This window comes from Myotis myotis, unplaced genomic scaffold (assembly GCF_014108235.1).
Source record: "Myotis myotis isolate mMyoMyo1 unplaced genomic scaffold, mMyoMyo1.p scaffold_m19_p_15, whole genome shotgun sequence".
Taxonomy (NCBI): Eukaryota; Metazoa; Chordata; class Mammalia; order Chiroptera; family Vespertilionidae; genus Myotis; species Myotis myotis.
Window position 1 is genome coordinate 21,397,298 of NW_023416319.1, and position 25,160 is coordinate 21,422,457.

The 25,160-nt window shown below is 44.3% G+C and overlaps 2 protein-coding genes and 1 non-coding gene across 6 annotated transcripts in view; 2 read left to right on the forward strand and 1 right to left on the reverse strand.

Annotated features, from left to right (window-relative positions):
* The first annotated feature begins 682 nt into the window (after positions 1-682).
* On the forward strand, positions 683-24,279 carry TCTN3 (tectonic family member 3). 3 transcript variants are annotated; one of them, XM_036336501.1, is made up of 14 exons: positions 683-1,133; positions 1,306-1,426; positions 1,743-1,861; positions 3,466-3,593; positions 3,812-3,920; positions 4,008-4,123; positions 4,845-4,880; positions 5,622-5,702; positions 8,114-8,239; positions 9,582-9,686; positions 10,126-10,220; positions 10,772-10,925; positions 14,965-15,102; positions 18,175-18,571. In XM_036336501.1, exons 1-14 carry the CDS (start codon positions 884-886, stop codon positions 18,406-18,408), a joined length of 1,812 nt encoding a protein of 603 aa, XP_036192394.1. In that variant the 5' UTR covers positions 683-883; the 3' UTR covers positions 18,409-18,571. The 3 variants fall into 3 exon arrangements, with proteins under 3 accessions (XP_036192394.1, XP_036192395.1, XP_036192397.1); XM_036336504.1 differs by lacking the exon at positions 18,175-18,571 and adding an exon at positions 23,900-24,279 and having other exon boundaries at positions 686-1,133; XM_036336502.1 differs by lacking the exon at positions 9,582-9,686 and having other exon boundaries at positions 10,141-10,220.
* LOC118670365 lies at positions 8,368-8,498 on the reverse strand. Its single transcript, XR_004972277.1, has one exon. It is a non-coding gene; the product is annotated as a small nucleolar RNA SNORA22 (small nucleolar RNA).
* Positions 24,280-24,929: 650 nt separating the features above from the next.
* Positions 24,930-25,160, forward strand: part of ALDH18A1 (aldehyde dehydrogenase 18 family member A1) — a 36,833-nt gene continuing 36,602 nt past the window's right edge. For both annotated transcript variants that reach the window (XM_036336505.1, XM_036336506.1), the window contains exon 1: positions 24,930-25,080. The gene's annotated coding sequence lies outside the window, so the exon portion shown is untranslated. The remainder of the gene's footprint in view (positions 25,081-25,160) is intronic.

Here is a 25,160-nt window from a genome sequence, read left to right on the forward strand (position 1 = left end):
TCCATCGGCAAGCTGCTCTAGAAAAGCAGAAGAGCCACACATTTCCCAAAGAGGGCCACAGAAAGTAGCGGTTTGTAATAGCAAAAAAAAAAAAAAAGTGTTCTTCTCCATCCCGTGGCTATTTCCATCCCCGAATCTTATTTTCTCTTCACCCCCTAGAAAATGTCCCCTTTCCTTACGCCTTCTCTATCTTCTCACATTTTTTCCCACTCCCTTTTTTCAACCCCCTTCTCTATTTTTTTGTAGTAACAAACAAGCCGTCCACATTTAATGATTTCACACATTTATTGAGGTTGATATGTTTTAGTAATTTCTCAGTGTTAAAATGTAAGAAGCTGAATCTTTCTAATATATTCTCTCCCCCCGCTCCCCAATACAAAATTTAGGTGAGACTCTTTTTTTTAAGGTATGTATCTTTGCTGTATTTTCCTTCGCGGAATTATCTTTGCTTAGAATCCGGGTGGAAAAGATACGCAATTCTCACTCCAGACTCTGGGGTTTCCCTCCATCAAAGGAAGGGCTCAGGCCTCTGGGCCGGGAAGCCCGCTCGGCCCCTGCAACACTGGTCCTTCCGCTGAACCTCTACTGCCACCTAGCGGAGGGCGGGGCGGGGGCGCCTCCGCCAGTTTGGCGGTTGCTAAGCGACGGAGGCGGGGCCCGGCCTAAGGAGGAGGGCGCACACTAAACGATGCCCAAAGAGCTGTAACAACGCCGCTTTCTATTGGCTGAAGAGTTCTCAGCCACCACCATGAGCCAATGAGCAGAGGCAAACAGATGACGTCAGACGCTCTGCGACTGCTCCCCTCAGCCCTCTCCATCCCCTAGCGACGCGTCCGGCGACCGCCGAAAGGCACTGCAAACACTCGGGGACCTCAGCGGCCCCATGCACACCTCGCCGCTCGCGCTCCTGCAGGTGTTCTTCCTGCTGGTCCCCGAGGGCGTCCGTCCTCAGCCCTCTTCCTCCCCGCCAGGGCCGGGGCCCACCTCCTTGGGGCCAGGGTCGCAGGGCGGGACCCTTGAACCCTCTTCGGAGGGGACTGAAACTCCGCGGGCTGGGCCTGGGACCTCCTCGGTGTTCCCTACGCTAGGGACCCCTTCAGCGCCTGGAGATGGGGCCATGGACCTCTTCCCAGGTGAGGGGAGGGGAGGTGATGGGAACTACAGGCTTAGATCTAACATTCTGTGAGCAAAGTGAATTGCTACCAAGTGAGGTTTGGGGCTGCCAGAAGAGGGGAATTCGAATGCACTTGGAAGAATTCAGGGCTCCTCATCCCTTTCGCTCTACTTTATGTTGCACCTTCGTAGTCTTACCGATCTGTGTCTGCGACTTGACTCCTGGAACCTGCGATATAAATTGCTGCTGCGACAGAGACTGCTCTCTTCTCCATCCGAGGACAGTTTTCTCCTGCCTTCCGGGAAGCGTGAGGTGAGCTGCCCGTGCAGGGTGAGCCCTAGAGGGGGTGGGGGCCCTGGAACGGGTAATAGGTGGAAGTAGGGAGAGAGATCCTTGCTGCCTGCCTCCCTCATTTCCACCGTGGGTGGGATTGCCCTGGTGTTCCCAGAAGTGACTTTGCTCTTCGGGATCTTTAGAGCCGGGCTGTCCCATAGACTGGGACCTTCGTGTTGTCCGGTGGCTGCCCAAAGAGCCGTTCTTTGCCATCTGGCTGACATCTATGGGGCAACCTTGTTTGGACCTAGCCCCGTGCTTCTAAATGTACCTTCTTCATCCTGTGTCTTCCCAGGTCTTCAAGTTGGGTTTGTGTGGACAACTCCCTTATCTTTAGGAGTAATTCCCCATTTCCGTCAAGAGTTTTCGTGGATGTAAATGGAATTAAGCAGTTTTGTGTCCACGTGAACAACTGTGAGTAGAAGCGTGTTGGTTCTTATTGCCTACCATTCATTGAAAGCTGGTTTTGTCTCTGTCCTTTTGTTTTGTGTTTAAACTTTTTTTCTCCTTTGAGAATTTCTATCATCCTCTTCTCCACCTGCCCTCTCTCTCTTTCTCTTATTAGTGAACATTTGCAGGTTTTTAATGCCCTATTCGCTATGGGCCAGAAAACCCATACAGAAGTTTAATTTCAGTCATCCCTGTTGGCCCAGATAATTCCAGGTAGATTCTGTTCCCCTACTTGATACAATCTCCATGAAGGCTCTCACTGAATCTCCAGCAAGCGATACATAGGAGGCACCAAATAGTACATGAATGAATGTCTTTGAAAAATGGCCTATATACCAACCTTGTTTTTATTTTATGAAGCAACAATGGAGGAGAAAGAGCGTTAGAGTCAGATCTCAGCCTTGCCATTTACTTACCAGCTGCTCAGACTTGGACAAATCCCTTGGCATTTCCAGTCTCATTTCTTCCGTTGCGAAATAAGCAATAATAATAATACTAACCCTGAATGTGAAAGTGCTCTGTTAACGTTAAGAGTGCAATAGCAATGAGAGGTGGTGGTTATTATTAAGGTTTTTAAATAGACTTGGGGATTTGCTGATGATAGCTATAACACATTAGCTGCGGCTGCCCCATCCTTTCTAAATCTCCCACTGCCTTCTAGTCCCAGCCTTACTGCTCCAGAGCTATTGCAATAGCTTCCAACTGGCCTTCCTTGCTTTTGCTCTCCCCTCCTGCCTCCTATACCATCCTGCTACTGCTCTGGACCAGTAGTTTTGAACTTTCTTTCCCCAACAACACATGAGAGTCATTCCCTTGGAAACTATAGGATACTTAGGATTGTTCCATTTATATAAACATTGTGTCTCCCAAGGTAAATTATCAGCTTCTAGAAAGGATGGATTATATACCCAGAAGTGGGGTTGCTGGGTCATGTAGTAACTCTATTATTAATTTTTTGAGGAACCTCCATACTGTTTTCCATTGTGTTGGCTATATTCTTATCTCTGATACTAATACTAAAACAATAATTCATTTAACAGATTACAAATAAATTAGAAGGTGATAGAAATCAGAATTGTTAACTCAAGATGGAGTATTGATTGGGAACCTTCTGGGAAAATGTTTTATAACTTAATCTGAGTAGTAGTAATAATATTATGTAGATTTGTAAAAATTCTTTTTTTAAAAACATATATTTTATTGATATTTTACAGAGAGGAAGGAAGAGGGAGAGAGAGTTAGACGCATCGATGAGAGAGAAACATCGATCAGCTGCCTCCTGCACACTCCCCACTGGGGATGTGCCCGCAACCAAGGCACATGCCCTTGGCCAGAATCGAATCTGGGACCTTTTAGTCTGCAGGCCGACGCTCTATCCACTGAGCCAAACCGGTTAAGGCTGTAAAAATTCTTTTGAGTTTACACTTAAGATTACTGCGTTTGTATACTTAAGCTTACTGTGTGTATATTATGCCTCAATAAAAATATTAGTTACTTGGCATGCAAACCATTTAAAAATAAATATTTTGCTTTTATCTAAAACCCTTTTATTTCTAAACACATTTTAGCAAAATTAAACTACTTCCAGAAGCCCCAAAAAGTCAATGCATCCAACTTCCAGACCCCGGCTACAGAGTTTGGAGGCAACTCATTCAATTCAACATTCCAGACGCAGTCGCCAGCACCTTTTTACAGGGTGAGCCTGGGGAAGGGGATGGGATTGTTGGGTTTGATGTTTCCCTCATAACCAACAAGTGACTGGTATCTTTGAGGTCCCCCGCTGCAGTGAGGTAAACCGCTGTCAGTTCTTTTGGAGAGCGGTGTTGTCCACATGAACAAGCTGAATTAATTTTTGTTTCTGGTGGACTTCTGTCCACTTTCATGGTGAATAAGTTTCTGCTATGCTTTGTTCAGGCTGGGGACCCCATTTTGACTTACTTCTCAGAGTGGTCTGTACTAAGCTTGCTGAGGCAGCCTGCAGGAGTTGGAGCTGGGGGACTCTGTATCGAGAGCAATCCTGCAGGTGAGTCAGAGCAGAAGTGCCAACCTTTTTCTTCAAGTTAGAATAGGCTTTCTCATTTACCACCCCCTTAATTCTTTGTGCGTTAAGGTTTCTTGGAGAGTAAAAGTACAACCTGTGTCCGTTTCTTCAAGAATCTGGCAAACAGCTGCACCTTGGATCCAGCCCTCAATGCTGTCTCTTACTACAACTTCACAGTCTTGAAGGTGGGTATCCCTGCTCTCCCACTGTCAGTACTATGGGTTTAAAGTCAACATGCTGCCCACTGCTGGGTTGTGGGCAAAGCATTAACTTGGAAGTCAGAATGCCCAAGAGCTACATAAAAGACAGAGGGCCTGGAAGTCCTATTGTCTGAAGAAAGATGAAAGAATTAGGGCTATATAGCCATGATTAGAGATTTTCTTTTTTTTAATAATATATATTTTATTGATTTTTTACAGAGAGGAAGGGAGAGGGATAGAGAGTTAGAAACATCAATGAGAGAGAAACATTGATCAGCTGCCTCCTGCACACCCCCTACTGGGGACGTGCTTTGAACCAAGGTACATGCCCTTGATCGGAATCGAACCTGGGACCCTTCAGTCTGCAGGCCGACGCTCTATCCACTGAGCCAAACCAGTTAGGGCCATGATTAGAGATTTTCAACCTCCTGGCTAATGGGATTGGCTAGGGAGGGTGAGAAGGGTGACATCTCACTATTTCATCAAAACTTCAGTAGAGCTCAGAGTAGATGGGCATCACAGTCCATCCAACCTCCCTTCTGCTTTCTCCTGGCGTTTTAGTGTAAAGAAGAGTCAGGTAGAAGAGAGGAAGCAAATGATTCTAATATGTCGATTTATTTCCCCTCCAAATGTGAAAATGCAAGCTCCTGGAGATTTTCTCTAAGATGTGTGCATACTCAATTTTCTTGCTTTTCTCTTATTCTAGGTGCCAAGAGGTATGACTGATCTGCAGAGTATGAAGGTATGATGCTGCTCATCAGGAAAAAGTAAAGTGAATATTTGGGCCCTTTGCATCTGAGGCAATTTCAGTCTTGATTATAATGGTGAAAGAAAATGCATTTGTGATGTATCAAAATGTTAAGTGTGAGTCTAAAACAATGTTTTCCATGTGTTCTATACGAATAATAAGTATTATATGAATTAAGAATTCAAAAGGTTGTTAGGCCCTGACCGGTTTGGCTCAGTGGATAGAGCGTCGGCCTGCGGACTGAAGGGTCCCATGTTCAATTCCAGTCAAGGGCATGTATCTTGGTTGCGGGCACATCCCCAGTAGGGGGTGTGCAGGAGGCAGCTGATCAATGTTCCTCTCTGTAAAATATCAATAAAATATATTTAAAAAAAAAAAAAAGGTTGTTAGATAAGTTTGGGAAATATTAACACTATATTTAGGGTGGACTTCTTGGAGTCTTTAATAGGCTTAAGGGCCCTCGTAATCCCTAAGAGGCAAGTATCAAATACATATTTCTAAAACTTAATTGACCATGGAACCTTTATGTTATATCTCAGAATCAACGTTCTGAGAAATATGTTTTGAGATGTGCTGGCTTAGAATGACAGTGACTTGAACTTAAGTTGTAGTCTGGCAGCGGAAGGAGAAAGAAAGTTGCTGGTCAAAATGAAAAATGCTCATTTTAGCTGACATGTAGCTAGAAGAGAAAATGCTGCTTTCAATTTTAGTTGATTTGCTTCTTTCCCTTGCTAGTTCCAGGTTCCTGTAACACCCGTCTCACAGCCCGGTTCTCCTCTGTTGGCTGGAAACACTTGTCAGAATGCTGTTTCCCAGGTAGGAATGGGGACCTCAGGTTCTGGATTGATGAATGTTGTTCGCCATAACTGAGGTACCTCATCTTCAGTACCACACCGACCCCACATGAAGTTTTGTGCATTACCTGAAAATTAACATGTCAAGAATTGAGCCCATCCCCTTCCTCCCTACCATGTTTCAGCCGTTTCCACTGCTACCGTCCTCCAGTATTGTGTGTCGTGAACATTAAGAGTATTTCTGACTCCTCTGTTGATAGGCAGTCTCTTAGGGTTCTTACCATGTTTTCTTCCGTTAGAGAAGTCAGTATCATCTGAAGATCTGAAATAGACTAATCAACTTTTCCTCTGTTCTCTCTCTTCTAATCAAACTACAGAAGTAAAAATTACCTTAAAGCGTAACTTTAAAGACTATGTACAGAAATCTAAGGATCAATTGCTTATAATTTCCATCTCTAGCTGCTATTTCTCTTCATCCTCAGACATGGGACAGCCAAGTAAACCAGGTTTCCATCCACCTACCTGTGCTTCTCTCACCTTCCTCTGCACACAATCAAAACTTATTTTTCTTCCCTTTCAAATCTTAAAACTCCCCTCTCCCATGGACCTTTTAAGAGCTCTTTCCCGTCTCTTTTCTCATGTGTTTTTAAGACTACTTGTTTATTCTCCCTCATTTGGCTATATTTTTAATTGAGATATAATCCTATCTAATAAAAGAGAAACATGGTAATTGGCGTACATCCGCTACCCTTCCCATTGGCTAATCAGCGAGATATGCAAATTAACTGCCAGCCAAGATGGCGGCCAGCAGCCAGGCAGCTTGAAACTAACATGAGGCTTGCTTGCTTCAGTGACGGAGGAAACCAACGTTCCCCGCCTGCCTTGCCGGCCTCTGAGCCTGCAGTTTAAGAAACATTGTTACAAATATAGAAGCTAAACAAAACCCCAGAAACCTGCTTTCAGCCCGCTGGGATCTCAGAGCTGGAGTTGATACAGTGTTTCGATTATAGAACCCAAACAAACCAGATACCTGCTTTCAGCAGCAGAAGCCTCAGAGCTGGAGCCAGAGCTAAAGCTGGCCCAGAATAAAAAAAGAAAAAAAGGAGCAGTTGGGAGCTTCAGTCACCCACCAGCCTGAAAACAGCCCTCAGCCCCTCACCCAGACTGGCCAGGCACCCCAGTGGGGACCTCCACCCTGAAGGGTGTGTGACCAGCTGCAAACAGCCATCATACCCTCACCCAGGCTGGCCAGGCACCCCAGTGGGGACCCCCACCCTGAAGGGTGTGTGACCAGCTGCAAACAGCCATCATCCCCTCACCCAGGCTGGCCAGGCACCCCAGTGGGGACCCCCACCGTGATCCAGGACACCCTTCAGGGCAAACCAGCCGGCCCCCACCCGTGCACCAGGCCTCTATCCTATATAGTAAAAGGGTAATATGCCTCCCAGCACCGGGATCAGCGGAGCCGCGAGGCCTCCCAGCACCGGGATCAGCAGAGCTGAGAGGCCTCCCGGCACCGGGATCAGTGTGACAGGGGGCAGCGCCCAGACCCCCTGATCGCCCTGTGGCTCTGTGTGTGACAGGGGAAGGCGCCCCAACTCCCTGATTGGCCCTGCTCTGTGCGTGACGGGGGTGGCACCGCAACCTCCCCATCGACCCTGCCTTGAGTGTGACGGGGTGGTGCCCCAACCCCCCATCGGCCCAACCCTGAGCGTGACTGAGGGTGGCATCGCAACCTCCCGATCCGCCCTGCTCTGTGCATGACAGGGGGCAGCTCCCCAACTCCCCAATCGGCCCTGCTCTGAGCCCGACCAGGGGCTGCACCTAGGGATTGGGCTTGCCCTCTGCCACCCGGGAGCAGGCCTAAGCCAGCAGGTCGTTATCTCCCGAGGGGTCCCAGACTGCGAGAGGGCACAGGCTGGGCTGAGGGACCCCCCCCTCCCCGCCGAGTGCACACATTTTTGTGCACCGGGCCTCTAGTTAACATATAATATTGAATTAGTTTTAGATGTACAATATGATTTGATATATGTAACGGGGTGGGCAAAAGTAGGTTTACAGTTGTGAGTTAACGACCATCACCACACAGTTACACATTTTTCTCTTGCAATGAGAACTTTCAAGATCTACTCTTATCAACGTTCAGATATACAGATTTGTTCATAGTAGTTACCATGCTGTGCCCTCATTCATCTATAATAATAAAAGCATAATATGCTAATTAGACCGGACAGCCAGACGATCTTCTGGAGGAAGCTGGGGCTGTGAGGGCCAAGGCAGCCACCGCGACTGCAAGGGCCGAGCTTCTTGCACAAATTTTGTGCATCAGGCCTCTAGTTTATAATAAAACCCTTAAAGACAGAAAATTTAAATTACACATAATTGGCCCACTAAATAATCTTTATTATAGTCAATTCTACTTTTGTATTGCAGGTCATCTATGAGATAGAGACCAATGGGACTTTTGGAATCCAGAAGGTCTCTGTCAGTTTTGGACAAATCAACCTGACTGTTGAGCCAGGCGCTTCCTTACAGCAGCAGTTCATCATTCACTTCAGGGTAAGGGCCCTTCTCCTATGGGGGACAGAGCGGGAAGGAATATAGTTCCTCTGTGTCTGTAACATGTGTGAAGTAGAGTGAGAATATGAAGGCCTACTTCAGTCTGTCAGTTGAGGCATTTCTTTTTATAGTGTGCGGACTTCCTGAATACATTTACAAGGATACATAATCCCTTCAGTACAGAGGAAAAGAACAGACACTGCTATAGCACAGAGTCAAAGCAAAGGGAACCATAGAGCACACTGGTGTCACTGTGCAAGAGGCCTCCACATCCAGTATGCCATAATTGAACTACTAGTGATAGGGATTCAGCAATGCCTGTTCATTAACATTTCCTCTGATTATCTACTTGGCCCCCAGCAAAGCAGGAATTCAATGTCAAATCCAAACTCTTTTTAAATAGTCATTTTGAATCATAAACTCAGCCATCATCTCACAGAAATTCTCATATTTCTGTGCATTCAGTAGATACTTTTTTCACTTTTATATTTCTGTATTATTTGAGCTTACGTGCTTAGTGAGTATGAATTTTTATCGGTGTATTTATGAACGTTGTCAAAAATGTAAATGGCATTCACTGTTTTAATCGTTCCTCACTTAACCTAAGTTTCCAATCTTGATCACCACCTTTGGCTTTCTTCTGCTGCTACTTTTTGTACCTTGCCGAGTCCAGTTTTTTTCTCAGCTCTGCCTCCAAGTGATCAACCAAGTCTCATCTTTCCGAGTTCATCTCTGGAAAATCTATAGTTAATTAAAATATATTTATGGCCGAAACCGGTTTGGCTCAGTGGATAGAGCGTCGGCCTGCGGACTGAAGGGTCCCAGGTTCGATTCCGGTCAAGGGCATGTACCTGGGTTGCGGGCACATCCCCAGTTGGAGATGTGCAGGAGGCGGCTGATCGATGTTTCTCTCTCATCGATGTTTCTGGCTCTCTATCTCTCTCCCTTCCTCTCTGTAAAAAATCAATAAAATATATATTTTTTAAATATATTTATGAATTACATTTAAATTCTTCTCCTTTCAGCCAGGCTGAACATAGACCTAAATTGATAGTAATTTTTTAAAAACAGGGTTAATAGATCTTTGCTTGTAACCCTTGGTAGCAGTGCCATACAGTGAAATTATATAGTAAATTTTAATATTCAGATCACTCAGGATTTACTTCAGGGGATACAAATGGAAGTCATTGGAACAGAAATTTTTGCAAAATCCTGCAGTGTGGAAGGAGGCCCCCAGTGCAGCTACCTTCCTGTATTGCCTTAAGGAAGGGTGTGAAGAAAGCAGTGGAAGGTGTGAGAGCATGCTTTCCTCCATAAGTGACTTTCTTTACTCTTTCTGCAGGCTTTTCAGAGCACAGCCACTTCCCTTCCTGGTCCTAGAAGTGGGAATCCTGGCTACATTGTTGGGAAGCCACTCTTGGCTCTAACTGGTGACGTAAGTCACTCTGTATCCTTTCTGGGGCTGAGTGGCCTGTTGCAGACTAATGAGAAAAGCTGCAGCTGCTGATCTTTTGGATTTCCCAATTCTGCAGTCCCCCATTTTTTAGGTATCCAGGACTTCCTTTACCAAGCCATTAATTCAGTGTATTCTCAAATGGTGATACGACCAAAGGCTTTAAAACATCTTAGACTGGCTGAAGGTGAAGATCATGACTGATTTTATTTAATGAGGTATTTATATGCTGGTGTGTGCTTAACCATTTTTGGAAAAACACTATCTCTGTGTGCTTTTTAATTCTTAAAAGAAGAAAACGAATTGCGACATGAACGATACCATGATATTAATAAAATGTAAGTAGTATTAAGGAAACAATAAGAGCATACATTTTCCAGTCTGCCTACTTTTCTTCTGTTATGACCTCCTTGACCATCACTTTCTAACTCAGATGACCCTCTTGCAGAGCCAGGGTGATGGAACTTGCTCTGTCAGGAGACACAAAGTACAATTTGGGGTGAATGCAATGTCTGGATGCAAACTCAGGTAATTCATTGCTCCCCCATCATTTCCCACAATTTTGTCTCTATTTAGGGATTATATTGATATGGTAACTTCTGTATTTTGAATGAGAGTTCAGAGATTGCTAGTTAGGAATAGTCTTAGAATCTAAATGATATTCATAATGCTAAGAGTTTTCTGACAGTCCTCTATACCTACCGAAGATTTTTTCCCTCCAATTCATTTTATTCTATTATCCTATACAATAACAAGGCTAATATGCAAATTGACCAAACAGCAGAACAATCGGTCGCTATGACACACACTGACCACCATGGGGCAGACACTCAATGCAGGAGGTGCCCCATGGTGGTCAATGCGTTCCCACAGGGGGAGAGCCCTCAGCCAGAAGCCGGGCTTATGGCTGGCGAGGGCTCCCAGACTGCAAGAGGGCGCAGGCTGGGCTGAGGGACCCCCCCCACCAAGTGCACGAATTTTGTGACCAGACCTCTAGTTTCTAATATTTGGATTAATATGTGAATATGGTTACATTTGAGTTAGCATTGGACTGCAGCTTCCATGATGTTTAATTTCAGGCTGAAAAAGGTGGACTGCAACCACTTGCAGCAAGATATGTACCAGACTCTTCACGGGAGGCCCAGACCAGAACATGTTGCCATATTTGGTAACGCTGATCCAGCTCAGAAGGCAGAGTGGACCCCGATCCTCAGCAGGAACTGCAGTGTTTCAGTAAGGAGAGAAATACCTGTCTGACCGGGACTCGCATCCCTATTCTGTTGAAATTAAAACCAGCCCTATTTACATAAATAATGTGGTTATCATCCTATATAATAAAAGGCTAATATGCAAATTGTCCCCTCGACCAGAAGTTCAACCGGGAGTTCGGCCAGGGGATGGGGCTGGCTGGCCAACCGCCCACAGCCCCTCCCCCTGGCCGGCCCCATCCCCCGATCGCCCCCCACCCTGATTGGGGGTGGGCTGGCCAGCCAACCTCTCACATCCCTTCCTCCCAGCCAGCCCGGCTCGATTGAGGCGGGCTGGCCGGACCCCACCGTGCACGCATTCGTGCACCAGGCCTCTAGTCCTATATAATAAAAGGCTAATATGCAAATTGACCGAACAGTAAAACAACCAGTCTCTATGATGCACACTGACCACCAGGGGGCAGACGCTCAACGCAGGAGCTGCCCCCTGGTGGTCAGTGCGCTCCCGCAGTGGGAGTACTGCTCAGCCAGATGCCGGGCTCACAGCTGGTGAGCACAGCAGTGGTAGCGGGAACCTCTCCCACCTCCACGTCAGCACTAAGGATGTCCGACTGATGGCTTAGGCCCGCTCCCTCCGGGCCTGAGCCATCAGTCGGACATTCCCCGAGCACTCCCAGACTGCGAGAGGGCGCATCTCGGCTGAGGGGAAACTCCCCTGCCCCCAGTGCATGAATTTCGTGCACCGGGCCAATAGTCTATATATATATATAAAAGCCTAAGTGACTGTTACAACCAGTCGCTATGATGTGCACTGACCACCAGGGGGCAGCCGCTCAGTGCAGGAGCTGCCCCCTGGTGGTCAGTGCACTCCCACAGCCAGCCTCCTATGGCCAGCCAACCTCCCACGGTCCCTCCCCCGAGTCAACTGGCCCGATTGGGACTGGGCAAGACAGCCCCAATTGGCCCCAATTGCCGACCAGGCCGAGGGACCCCACCTGTGCACGAATTTGTGCACTGGGCTTCTAGTAAGAATATAAGAAATCATACCCATTTGATGTCATTATTTCAGGTTAGGTTTATATTTAACTTATTTCCTGAGAGAAAAATTTGAAGGTAGAAAATCTAGAGATTGCTCTGTGGTTCAAAATCAAACTACTGCCTTAGCCAGTTTGATTCAGTGGATAGAACATCAGCCTGTGAACTGAAGGGTCCCAGGTTCGATTCTGGTCAAGGGCACATGCCCAGGTTGCGGGCTCGATCCTCCGGGTGGGACATGCAGGAGGCAGCTGATTATTGATTCTCTCTCATTATTGATGTTTCTATCTCTCTCTTCCTCTCCCTTCCTCTCTGAAATCAATAAAAATATTTGAAAAAATCAACCTTCCTCATTGTAAGAGAAAAATATATTACATATATATTTCAAGTATTCTTGCATTCCTGAATATTTGATCAGCACAGATTCTTTCTTTGAGGTTGAAATTATGTTCTTTCTATTATAAAATTTGTATTTTTACATTTAATAACAATACATTACCAAGTCAGAAATTTAATTTATTAAATTAAAAGTAAAAACCTCAATACCCCCTGCCCCTGAAGTCACCTCATCCAGCTGTTATGTTTTTACTTTTTCGGGTGGCCCACTAGATGAGTTCTCTTGACTGCAGTCTGACTAAAATAAGGAAATTTGCTGTGTTCTTCTATTTTCTTCCCCTTTGCCTTCCCCTTACCTCCTCTCTTTAGGTTGCTGTACCTTTAATTTTCTTTTTATTTAAAAATGTAAATTATTTATTTTTCTGTATAAATAATACATACACTTGGCTTGAAAATTTCAAAAAGTACAGATGAACCATAATTTATTTTACCGGTTTTATGAATGGACATTCAGGTGCTTTTCGAGTTTTGCTATTATATACAATGCGGCATTTTATAACCTCATTCAGGTTACCACATCAGACATGTGAGAATAAACCTATATGTTAAATCCTAGAAGTAAGAATTTCTAGGTCAAAGGGTATAGGCATTTAAAGTTTTAATAACTACTGCCAATTCATTCTCTATACAGGTTATATCAATCTGTAGTCCCTCCATCCATCCATGAGACTGCTTGTTACCCCAAACTTACATCAATACTGTGTTTTTGAATTTTTTAAGCTTCGCTCTTCTAAGTGAAAATAGCATTCCAGTGTAGTTTTATTTTTCTCTATGAATAAGGTTGAGTATTTTGACATATGGTTGAACAATTTGTGTTTTCTTCACTGTGATCTATATATATCACTTGCCCATTTTTATTGGATTATTGGTCTTATGACTTACAGGAAATCTTTGCATATTTGAGAAATGCTTTTTTTTTTTCTGTGATTTGATTTGCCGAATTTTTTTTTTTCTGAGTTTGTCATTTGTCTTTTGACTTTGTTTATGGTGTTTTTTGCCATGCAGAAGTTGACTTTTATGTTGTGAAACTTACCGGTCCTTTTTCTATTTTACCTTGGCGTTTTAGTTCAGACTTTGAAAGACTTTTCCCCTTAGATACTATTTTTAAGTAATGTTTTTCCCTTTCTCAGCACTATTCTGACTTTAATCCTTATATACTTCTTTCCTTTTGCGGAGATTTGGGGGATAACTAAACACATGTATTGATCCAGTCTTTAGGCAACTGAAGTCAAATTGAGTTCTCTTAAACTTCAAAGCCATGCTGAGGGATTGTGGATTTTGGATGCTACCCGGCTGAATACAGGAAGGGGTTGGATTGAGATTCTAGTGGAACTACTCTTTATTATTCTTAAATTTACATGTTAAAATCACATTTCCAAAGAGCATTTGACAACATGGGAAAATGTTCCAAATGTAGAATAAATGAAAAGAAAAATGTTTAAAAGTATTTGGAACAAACTTATGAAAAAATATTCAACGTCATTAGCCATTAGAAAATTGCAAAACCATGATGAGATACCACTTCACACCCACTAGGATGTCTGTAATTAAAAAGATGGATAACAGGTGTTGGCAAGGATGAGGCGATATTGGAACCCTCAGACATTGTTGGTGGGACTGCAAAATGGTGCAGCCACTTAAAAACCAGTTTGTTACTTAATAAACATAAACATGGCCTGTCTTCTCCTGCTGCCAGTTTATACACGTTATTGCCTATATCTGAGCCTTACTATAAAGAAGTATGAAGCTAGAAAAGCACAAAGCATATTTGAAGATAGTTTGTATCTGCTAAGTTATAGTAACCTACTGATTAAAGTACTCACTTCCATCAATCCTTCCTGCATCTTAGAATTAATCCTCCAAGGGTCAGACGACTTGTTAAGACTTCATAATCACTGAAATGCCTTCTTCCTTAACTTTTCACTGCTCCTATGTTCAATCCTTTGCTTCAGGCAAGTGTCTGCTCAAGGCCAGTGCCTCGTACATGCCAGGCACATAGGAGACACTCAGTAACTATGATTCACATGAATCAATGATGTCCCTCCATGGCATCACGTGCTGTTCTAGTTGTATACCTCATTATATGCCATCTCTCTACCTGAATTCTCCTTTAATTGCCATTTCTTGGTCAGATATTACTCATCCCAGTTCCATCCTCAACCAGAAATGGCTGTTTCTTCTTCTGGCATTCCACAATACTGACTGCGCACCACTCACTGATCACTTCTTTTTATTATTTTTCTAATCCTCACCTGAGGACATGCTTAGAGAGAGGGGGAGGGGCATCAATTGGTTGCCTTCCATACGTGTCCTGACCAGGAATTGAACCAGAAACCTTTCAGTGCATGGGACGATGTTCCAACCAACTGTGCCAGTCCCACTGGACATACTGAGCACTTCTTATAGCTATTGTAAATGGGCTTTCATTTTATAATCTCTATATTAGTAATTTCCATTTTAGAATTTTAATTTTCCTATGATCAAGGACAGTAATAGGGTCTATGTGAACTTAGAAGCCACATTGCTTTCTCTGTTAATGTAGACTGTGTAAGAAATAATGGCTACTCAGTGCATGGTGATGGATTATAGGTGGCCATCAGAAATTCAAGCAGATGCTTCTTTACCCTCTGCAGGCTACAGGTTGCACTTCTTGCTGTATCATACCAGTGTCCCTGGAGATCCAGGTATTGTGGGCATATATAGGCCTCCAGTCGAACCCACAAGCTCATGTGTCGGGAGCACGATTCCTGTACCAGTGTCAGTCCATAAAGGTAAGTCATGGCTCATAAAGGACCACTAATCTTTGCAAAGCCTAGACCAGCCAGGGGCAAACTACGGCCCGAGGGCCGGATCCGGCCCGTTTGAAATGAATAAAACTAAAAAAAAAAAAGACCGTACCCTTTTATGTAATGATGTTTACTTTGAATTTATATTAGTTCACACAAACATTCCATCCATGCTTTTGTTCCGGCCCTCTGGTCCAGTTTAAGAACCCATTGTGGCCCTCGAGTCAAAAAGTTTGCCCACCCCTGTCCTAGACTGTCTTATCAGCCATTTGATGACTATATAATTTTTGACTTCTGAGAGACAGTTTATGCTACCAGCTTGGTTACAGTGAGCTGACACAATTTACTTTCAAGTAGATCCCTCCCAGCCTGGTTACTGATTTTTTAATATCCTGAATCCAGACGATAGTGTAGGTTAGTTTCTTTTAAATTATCATACCACTATTACTATATTGGTTGATTCAACCACAGAAAATATTTTCCATAACTATATATTCAATGTGACAGTCACACACTTTAGTCCAGTGGTTCTCAACCTTCCTAATGCCGCGACCCTTTAATACAGTTCCTCATGTTGTGGTGACCCCCAACCATAAAATTATTTGCTTTGCTACTTCATAACTGTCATTTTGCTACTGTTATGAATTGTAATGTAAATATCTGATATGCAGGATGTATTTTCATTGTTACAAATTGAATATAATTAAAGCATAGTGATTAATCACAAAAACAATATGTAATTATATATGTGTTTTCCGATGGTCTTAGGCAACCCCTGTGAAAGGGTCGTTCGACCCCCAAAGGGATCGCGACCCACAGGTTGAGAACCGCTGCTTTAGTCTCTGAGTCTTTTGCTCTGAGAGATGTCTGAGACTTTACTGCCTATGTTTTAAGATTGTTATGGTTTCGGAACTTACAAAGTCTTTTATCTGTGTTTATTCTTGTGTATAGTGTAAGTTGGTGGTCTAGTTGCATATACAATTGTCAAAACTCATTACACTGAGCATTTGAGATGTGTACATTTTGTTGTATATAAATGATACTTCAATGAAAAAGTTAAAATGAAACAAAAAGACAAAAAAAAAAAAAGCCACTGACTAGGGGTTAATATTTGCAATACACCTACCTGGCAAAGTCCTTGTATGTAGAATAAAGAACTCTTACAATTCAATAATGAGTTACAAACTTGAATCAAAGAGGAATGTGTCCTAGTTCATAGTCTGAAATATGTAGCTACAAAACATAAAGAGGTGGTATCCACAGCTTTTTCTCTGATAATGAGTTTTTATTTGAAATGATTCGACATGCAGTTTACATATAATGGTTTAAAAATTGAGATTATAAAAATGTAATATAGTTTTATATATATATATATGCACAAATGATGTACTTTTTATTACCAGAGCCAAACAAAACCTAATGCAAACTTTTCATGTTGTTACAAAGTAAATCTTATTTGGGGGTAAATGGAATTTGCTGCATATAAACTAAATTGAAGAAAAAAAATCCCCTAAAATCTCACAAAATGTTAAAACAGAATGTCAGTAGCAATTTCTGAAGTAATATCATAAAATATTGTAGGTTAAGGTAAAAGTAAAATAAATCAACCATATATGACAACTGAATCCCTACTAAAAGAAATGAGCTGACTTGGCTATGTGCCTTTTGTTGTCTTGATAAAAGAATTTAGATAACTAGACTTTGAGAGAGGTTGTTTTTTTCTTTGGTTTCATTTTTTGTTTTTATTTTTTCACTGTTCTTGCTGCTCATGCTAAACAGTGAATTTTCAAATTTTGCTTATACATAATTTTTTAAATGTAAATAGAAAAAATTAGACTTTAGAATTCAAATATAACACACTGACTGAACTTACCTCAGAAATCTTGTTCTTTATGAGGACTAAGAAAACAGAGATACACTCAGAATAAGTTATTCTCATTGCATTATGTGGAAATACAGGACTAAAACAATTTTGTATTATATTCTCAAGTGTGTTTGAGACCAGCTTGTTTTTATGTATGAATAAACTTGGGTTCTTACACAGATGCTACTGAAAAAGAAAAAGAGTAAGCTATTAAGACCTAAAGCTCTGGGATCATGAGTGAACAGACTGATGTGTGGCCTTGAGGTACCGTTGCGCACTAGGCTTGTTTACACCAGCATTACCACAAATGCGAGAGTAATTTGTTGTGCTATGACTTTATAAGTGCCACGTCACTGGACACTAGGAATTTTTCAGCTCCATTATAACCTAAAGGGACCACCATCATACACATGGTTGTCATTGACCAGAACATTGTGGAACTGCCAGATGTCCGTATCTTTGTCTTTCTGTGGAACTATAATTTTCTTCAGAAAAAGGCCCTCCCTACTGAACGGTATAGTTGTAAGACCATCAGTCAACATTTTGGAACTAGATGAGGAAAGGCATTTCATCATACAGAGTAATTTCCTTATTTTCAGTTCTGTGCCTCACTCAGTCCTTCTTTATGCCCAACGTCTCTAAACCCAGAATTTCTCTGATTTGAATTGTCCAGTCTCTTCTCGAGGTGGGGAAGGGGTTGTTGCTTGTTTGCACTGAGGGAGTCCCATTCAGTAACCATGTTCTGTCCCTACCGCCCTGTTACCTTCTGTTACTGAGTCTTTCGGGTCTACAAAGACTTGCTTGCTCTAGTCTCTGGAGGCTTTTAGGTTCAGCCTTCTTTCCCTTTGTGAGCCTGGACCCCCCTGGAGCCTGATAAGGTAGAGCTGCAAAGCACGTCACAGCAGTTTTGCCATCTGGCCTCTCTGATATCAGGCAGTTCCCCAGTTGAGGGAAGCTAGCATCAGTCTTTAGGTAGGTATAACTGTTCACAGTTCTGGTGTCATGGACTGTTGCTGACAAATTCATTTCCTGTGTCTCATAGAAAATTACATAGGACCAATGTGAGAAAAAGGTATATCTTGCTTAGAGCAATTTGGTTTGGGTCTTTCTGCAGGGAAAGTTATAATAAGTCAAGTAGAGGGCTATTTAAACTGGTACCAAGTGCAGACCTGTCATGGACTTTCTTCCTGCAGGATCCCCAGGTAACGGAAATGTCTTTGACAACTACTGTGACCTTTGTGGACATTACCCAGAAGCCAGAGCCTCCACGGGGCCAACCCAGAACCGACTGGAAATTGCCATTCGACTTCTTCTTTCCTTTCAAAGTGGCCTTCAGCAAAGGAGCAGACTCTAAGAAAGGTTCAGTCTCTCCCGTCCTTATCCTGTGTCTCTTATTCCTTGGAATTCTCAGCCTAGAGACTAAGTAACAAAAGGAGAGGAATCGGATTTTAATTTTCCCTATGGGAAGTCCTACGGCAGCCTACTTGTGTTGGCTAATGACCAGAGAGCCTTTAGGAGAAGAGTGGACCTAGCCTTTGTACATGAGAGAAGAGATTTTAGAAAAGCATTAAAAATATCTTGTTCATCCTAGCTCTCTGCTTAGAACTTGAACATGCTTCGGTAGTGTCAGTTGCAAAGATCTGCTCCAAAAATTGAGTATATAACCTACAGAATACCAGCTACACATCAAGTTCTGTACTCCTCAAGCAGGAAAGGGTGCAATGAGCCCTTCCTCCAGCCCTTCAGCGTGTGATGCCTGACTAAAGGTTTGCAAACCTTCATCCATCTGCTCACAGGCACAGCTGGGCCCCACATCAAAAGGAGCATGCTCCTGCCATCCCCCACGTGAACTTGGGAATAGCTGCCCTCTGGACTTGAAAGAAGCTGACTGTTCAGAACAGAAAACTCCTGGCTATATATTTTATCTGGCTCCTCCCTACTCCCTTGGGCCAGTCTTCCCACAAGCAATTATTTCTACAGTTCCCAAAATGAATGTAGAATCCCAGCCCCCTTTCCTACTAGCAAATGACCCTACCTCTTGTGTTTTCTCCTTTCCTCCACTGTGGTGGAGAAGTAAAACTGATTGAGAGCTCAGTTGTATGAATCCCAGCGGCACACACAAGTTGACTGACGTGGTCTGCCTCGTGATTATTTTTCTACATATATGAGGGGTAAAAAAACAACGCAAACTTCGCCGTTTCACACAGTTCCCCAATACCCTCCCCTCTGGCATCTATCAGTCTGTTCTCGGTATCTATGAGTCTGTTTCTATTCTGTTTGTTCATTTATATTGCTCTTTAGATTCCACGTATAAGTGAAATCATATGGTACTTGTCTTCCTCTGACTAACTTATCTCACTTAGCATAGCCCTTCAGGTCCATCTGTGCTGTCACTAATGTAAGATTTCATTGCCGTAGACCAATTCCAGCATGTCATAATTTTAAGAGTTCCATCAAAAGGTTGATGAAACTTGGGGACTCAACAGGGTTGAGTCACACATGTAGTCGCCATCTGGGAATGGCTAAAGGCATTTCCCCAAACCTGAATAGGAAACTGATTGTGGCTGCCAGACAGTTAAAGGGCATCTTAATCTACATGTTATTGCCTCTACTGGCCAAACACCTGAACAGCCATAGGCTATTCCCCAAACTGACAATGCTTCTGTACCCTTTGAAACCTTACCCATTGAAGTGTATTATCTCCATCTTGCCTTAGGGCAAATTGTGTTAATAAAAGCAAGGGTCCTAGACAAGGAGGGACTCTCCAGTTCCTTTAGCTGAAGGTCCTCTGACCCCCAATGCCTTTCAAAATCATATCTCGTCTCCGGATTCTTTATTAGTCTCTGGATTCCTATGTCATCTACGCGCAGCCCCTTTTCCAAATTCCTGAACCCTTCTTGATGCTGGGACATGAACCCCGGCATAAATGGACACCCGAAGTGGAACTAGAGCAACAACAATATTTCATTCTTTTTAAGGCCAAGTAATATTCCATTGTATAAAGGTACCACCACTTTACACACTCCTCTATTGATAGGCACTTGGGTTGCTTCCATAGCATGGTTATTGTAAATAACGTTGCAATGAACATAGGGGTGCATATATTCTTTCTAATGAGTGTTTTGGGTTTCTTTGGGTATACCCAGAAGTGGAATTGCTGGGTCATAAGACAATTCCATTTTAATTTGTTTTTGAGGAACTTCCATACTGTTTTCCATGGTGGCTGCACCAATCTGCAGTCCCACCAACAGTGCACAAGGATTCCCTTTTCTCCACATCCTCACCATCAGACATATATAGATCAATGAACAGATAAAGAACGCCCAGAAATAAACTCACACTATATGATCAATTCATATTTGACAAATGAGGCAAGAACATACAAGGGGATAAAGATGGTCTATTCAATAGATGGTGCTGGGAAAATTGAACAGATACATGCAAAAAAAATGAAACTAGACAATCTTCTTACACCATATACAAAAATAAACTCAAAATGGATTTAAAGACCTAAATGTAAGACTCGAAACCATCCTAGAAGAAAACATGGTCAGTTAAATCTTGGCCATTTCTCTTAGTAATATTTTTTTTCTGATATATCTCCTCAGGCAAGGAAAACAAAAAATAAACAAATGGGACTACATCAAAATAAAAGGTTTCACACAGCAAAGGAAACCATCAACAAAATGAAAAGACAACACATTAAAGGGAGAGCATATTCACCAATGAGATGTGATAAGGGGTTAATATCCAAAATTTATAAAAAACTCACAACACCAAAAAAACACACAATCCAATTTAAAAATGGGCAAAGGACCTAAGTGGACATTTCTCTACAGAGGACATACAGATGGCCAACAGACATGACAAGGTGCTCAACATCACCAATCATCAGAGAAATGCAAATTAAAACCACAATGAGATACCACCTGTCAGATGGCTATCATCAATAAATCAACAACATAAAGCAATTACATAATCTTTGGGAATGTTTCATTAAAATGTTGATTCCTGGGCCCTGGCCCTGGAGGTTGAAAGTGGGGGCTCTAAGAATCTGTATTTATCCAAAGCTTTCCTGGTGCTTCTGATGTGTAGCCTGGTTTGTGAAACTACAAAGTGACGTTGCATAGTGTGTGGAAACTGGTTCATGTAAAGGTTTGCCTTATCATCGCCAACTCACATAATACATCTACCAACCTAGCCTACTTCCTTGTCTCTAAGAATTCCCATCATTCAGTGCTCAGCTTAGTGTTCACATAACCTGTGTGGCTCCCCCCCCCCCCCCCCCCCACTCTCCCTGCCACCACTGATTTCACCAGAAATGGAGTTCTGGACCAGTTAGGCCAGTAAGATTTTCTCTCCAGGAATTTGGAACTGGGACCAAGTCCAGAAGTCAGTCAGAAATAGGCACTAAGAATATTTTATGGTTGAGGAAGCCATTCTCCACCAAATATTCACTAATGAAGAGTCTATCTTTGAAGGAGGAAAAAGAACAGATGTGCAGAGAAATGTAAATAAGAGACTGAGAGATGGGGACGGTCTTAGTTCCTAACTTCCAGTTCCTTGTACCCACCTGTTATGAGATCCACTTTACCTCCTGCTCGTAGAGACTATAAATCCTCCTTCAGTAAATTGCCTTGTTTGAATAAGATTCTATTATTAACAACTAAAGAAGCTAAGACTTAAATAACTTAAACCTAGTACTTTATAGCATGTAAAGTGGCAGGCCTCAGTCCTGCATTCTGATAGTCCAACTAGAGGCCTGATATACGAAATCATGCAAGGGTAGGCCTCGGCGGCCCCGGCCGCCTCACGGCCCCACCCCCCGCCCCCCACCAGCACCCGCCTTGGCCTGGCGTTGCCCCCGTCTGCCATCCACACACCTCTTGGGCCTCCCTCTTTGGGGTGATCGTGGAGCCCCCTGATTGATCACCCCACTGACTGGTGGCCTGGGCCTCCCTCTGCAGGACAATCATGGGATGATGACTGGGCCTCTGACCAATCACATCCCACCCGCCTTGGCTGGCCTGGCACCAGTGGTTGTCATAGCATGGTCATCAGGACGGGTTGTTTGGCTGTTCGGTCGATTTGCATATTATGCTTTTATTATTATAGATTCTAAACAGTCCACTTCCTACACGACTCTTTAGTCTTGGCCAGCCCTATTACCATCTGCTGAGACAAAAGTTTAATCCCTCCAATAAAAAAAGAATCACTTTTGTCCTGACTGGTATTGCTCAGTGGTTAGAGTGTCAGCCTGCACACCAAAGGGTCGCAGGTTCAATTCCTGGTCAAGGGCATGTAGTTGAGTTGCAGGTTCAATCCCCAGCCCTACCTGCAGTGCATGGAGGCAACCAATTGATGTGTCTCTCTCACTCTCCCACTCTCTCTAAAAATCAATGGGAAAAGATCCTCAGGTGAGGATTAACCAAAAACAAAAAACAAATCACTTTTTAATAAAAATCACATGCAGGAAAGATACCATGACAATCATTTCCTAGCTAATAATTCTGGTATTTGATTTTTCCCATCCATAGTCACATAGCGCACTCCTCTCTCTTTACTGGAGTAGAATATTCATAGTAAAATAATAGTGAAAATAAGAACAGTACTAAATGAAATGGAAAAATGCACAAAGCTTAAAGATTTTCTTATTTGATCCTCTTAACAACCCTTTAGCCAAGTATATAGAATAGATAAGGACAGTGTTATTAGCCCATTTCTTATTTGAGAAAACTAAGCCCAACGAAATTAAATTCATTTACCAAGTGTAGATTGAGTGTCTATTATGTGCCAAGAATATACTTCCATGCTCTCAGGAGCTTAAATTCTAGCAGGGAAGGCAGACAAGCAGTCAGCATAAGGTGACATGTGGGTTAAAGACACATTAAGGACAGGACTTCCTGAGTGGAGAAGGCTTCTGTCCCTAATGGCTTTAGCTATACTCACAGTTGCCTTGTTTGTTCTAAGTTCATGAGGAGACTCTTAAAAGAAAAGGGGAGGTACTGAATGAAACTACTGGAGGGCAGTTTCATTTCTTTTGTATCCCTCACCCTACTTCAAACCCAACGTGCTCAAAACAACACGTGTTCTCATCCTTCACCCAAAAGAATGGCTCCTCTCATGTTTCCTAACCCAGTGACCTGCAGCACCACCGAATTTGCAGGGACTCTCCTCTCCTCTCAGCCTCCCACTTTCAGTAGTAAGTGCTATAAGCTCTTCCTTTATGCTCCATGTCCCCGGCTGGAGCCTTTTTTCCAGCCATCATTTCTTGGGCCTTTGCAATAGGCTAACATCCAATCTCCCTAGTGATGGTAATAGAATTCAAGCTCTTTACCATGACTCAGACATCTTTTCCCAAGGTGGCAAACACCTCTCCTGCCTTGTCTCGCATGCAGGGTATGGCTCATGCCTCTGCACATTCCATCCTCTTTCTGGTAGGATCCTGCTCCCTCTTCCAGATGAACTGCTTCTTGTCCCTCAAAGCACACTTGGAATGTCTACTCTTGTTAAAGCCTGGCCTGCATCCCTGGGGACCCCTTCCTCTAGAGCAGCGGTTCTCAACCTGTGGGTCGCGACCCCTTTGGGGGTCGAACGACCCTTTCACAGGGGTCGCCTAAGACCATCGGGAAACACATATATAATTACATATTGTTTTTGTGATTAATCACTATGCTTTAATTATGTTCAATTTGTAACAATGAAAACACATCCTGTATATCAGATATTTACATGACGATTCATAACAGTAGCAAAATTACAGTTATGAAGTAGCAACGAAAATAATTTTATGGTTGGGGGTCACCACAACATGGGGAACTGTATTAAAGGGTCGCCGCATGAGGAAGGTTGAGAACCACCGCTCTAGAGTGAATCACACTCTCTTACAGTCATCGCTCACGTGTCTGTCTCTCCCAGAGGCTGTGAACCCACCGGGGAGGGGACAGTGTCTTCTCGGGAACGCCTAACACGGAAAGGAGCCAATGCGCCATGAATGAGGGACTGAACAAGCAGGCTCGGCAATGTCCTCAGGGACAACTACAGAAGGGGCAAGAGGGCTTCCCTGTCACCGAGCTCCACGCAAGCGCTGCCTCCGCGCCTCGCCTCCCCTGGGCCCAGCGCCCTGTCCGCGCCCCTGCAGGAATGCGCCCTCTGAGCCATGCACAGCCAGTAGAGAGAGGCCGAGAGTCTGCGCTCTAACTTTAAGGGTGGATCCTCATTCGCCTCATCCTAGCTCCAGTTGTCTAGGATTAAATGCAACTATTTATGGGCAATATCCTCACCAATGCCCTTGCCGAACAAGAGTTGGGCTGGGGTCCTAACCGGTTTGGTTCAGTGGATAGAGCGTCGGCCTGCGGACTGAAGGGTCCCAGGTTCGATTCTGGTCAAGGGCATGTACCTTGGTTGCGGGCACAACCCCAGTAGGAGGTGTGCAGGAGGCAGCTGATCGACGTTTGTAACTCTATCCCTCTCCCTTCCTCTCTGTAAAAAATCAATAAAATGTATTAAAAAAAAAAAAAAAAGAGTTGGCTGGGACCCTTGGGAAAACCCTCAGACGATTAGGGGCCAAGTCATTGTATCTCGGTGCCCACATTTTCCCATTTCAACAGCAAAAGTTCGCCGGGGCTGTGGGCTCTGCAGGTGTGCATAGACTCCGCCTATGTTCGAGGTGTGGGCCCCGCGCCGGAAACACCCCGAAGGAGTTACCCCAGCAGCCAGGGCACCGCGGCATCTTCCCGCCTCCCGGGAAGGCCCCCCGGCGGCCCTCCTGCGGTGACGGGGACGCTCGGCCCGAGACCGCCAGCCCCGCCTCCCGCCGGCCGCCCCGGGCTCGGTGGGCGGGGCCCGCCACGTGGAGCGCGGCCGATTCTCAGAAGGCGCCTACGCCGCGGCCGCAGCGCAGCCCCGGGCCGGCCCCGCGCTCCACGCCGACAGCGGAGGCCGCACGGCCTGGCCCTACGCCTACGCCGCTGACGTCACGTCATCTTGCGGGACGTGGACGGAAGAAAAAGGAGAGTCGGCCGGCGCCAGCATCGGCCCCGCGTGGACTGCGGGCGGGGCGGCGGGGCGGCGGGGCCGGGCGCGCGGCGGCGAGGCAGGTACGCGGCGGGCGGCGGGCGGCGGGGACCGCAGGGATGGCGGGGCGCCTGCGTCCCTGCGGGGGCTGATGCGCCGGGGC

Bases quoted from the DNA above. Each gene is read 5' to 3' on its own strand.
- TCTN3 (XM_036336501.1), top strand. From the start codon at position 884: ATGCACACCTCGCCGCTCGCGCTCCTGCAGGTGTTCTTCCTGCTGGTC. The intron at 1,134-1,305 runs GTGAGGGGAGGG...GCACCTTCGTAG, and splicing joins GGCCATGGACCTCTTCCCAG to TCTTACCGATCTGTGTCTGC. The intron at 8,240-9,581 runs GTAAGGGCCCTT...CTCTTTCTGCAG, and splicing joins AGTTCATCATTCACTTCAGG to GCTTTTCAGAGCACAGCCAC.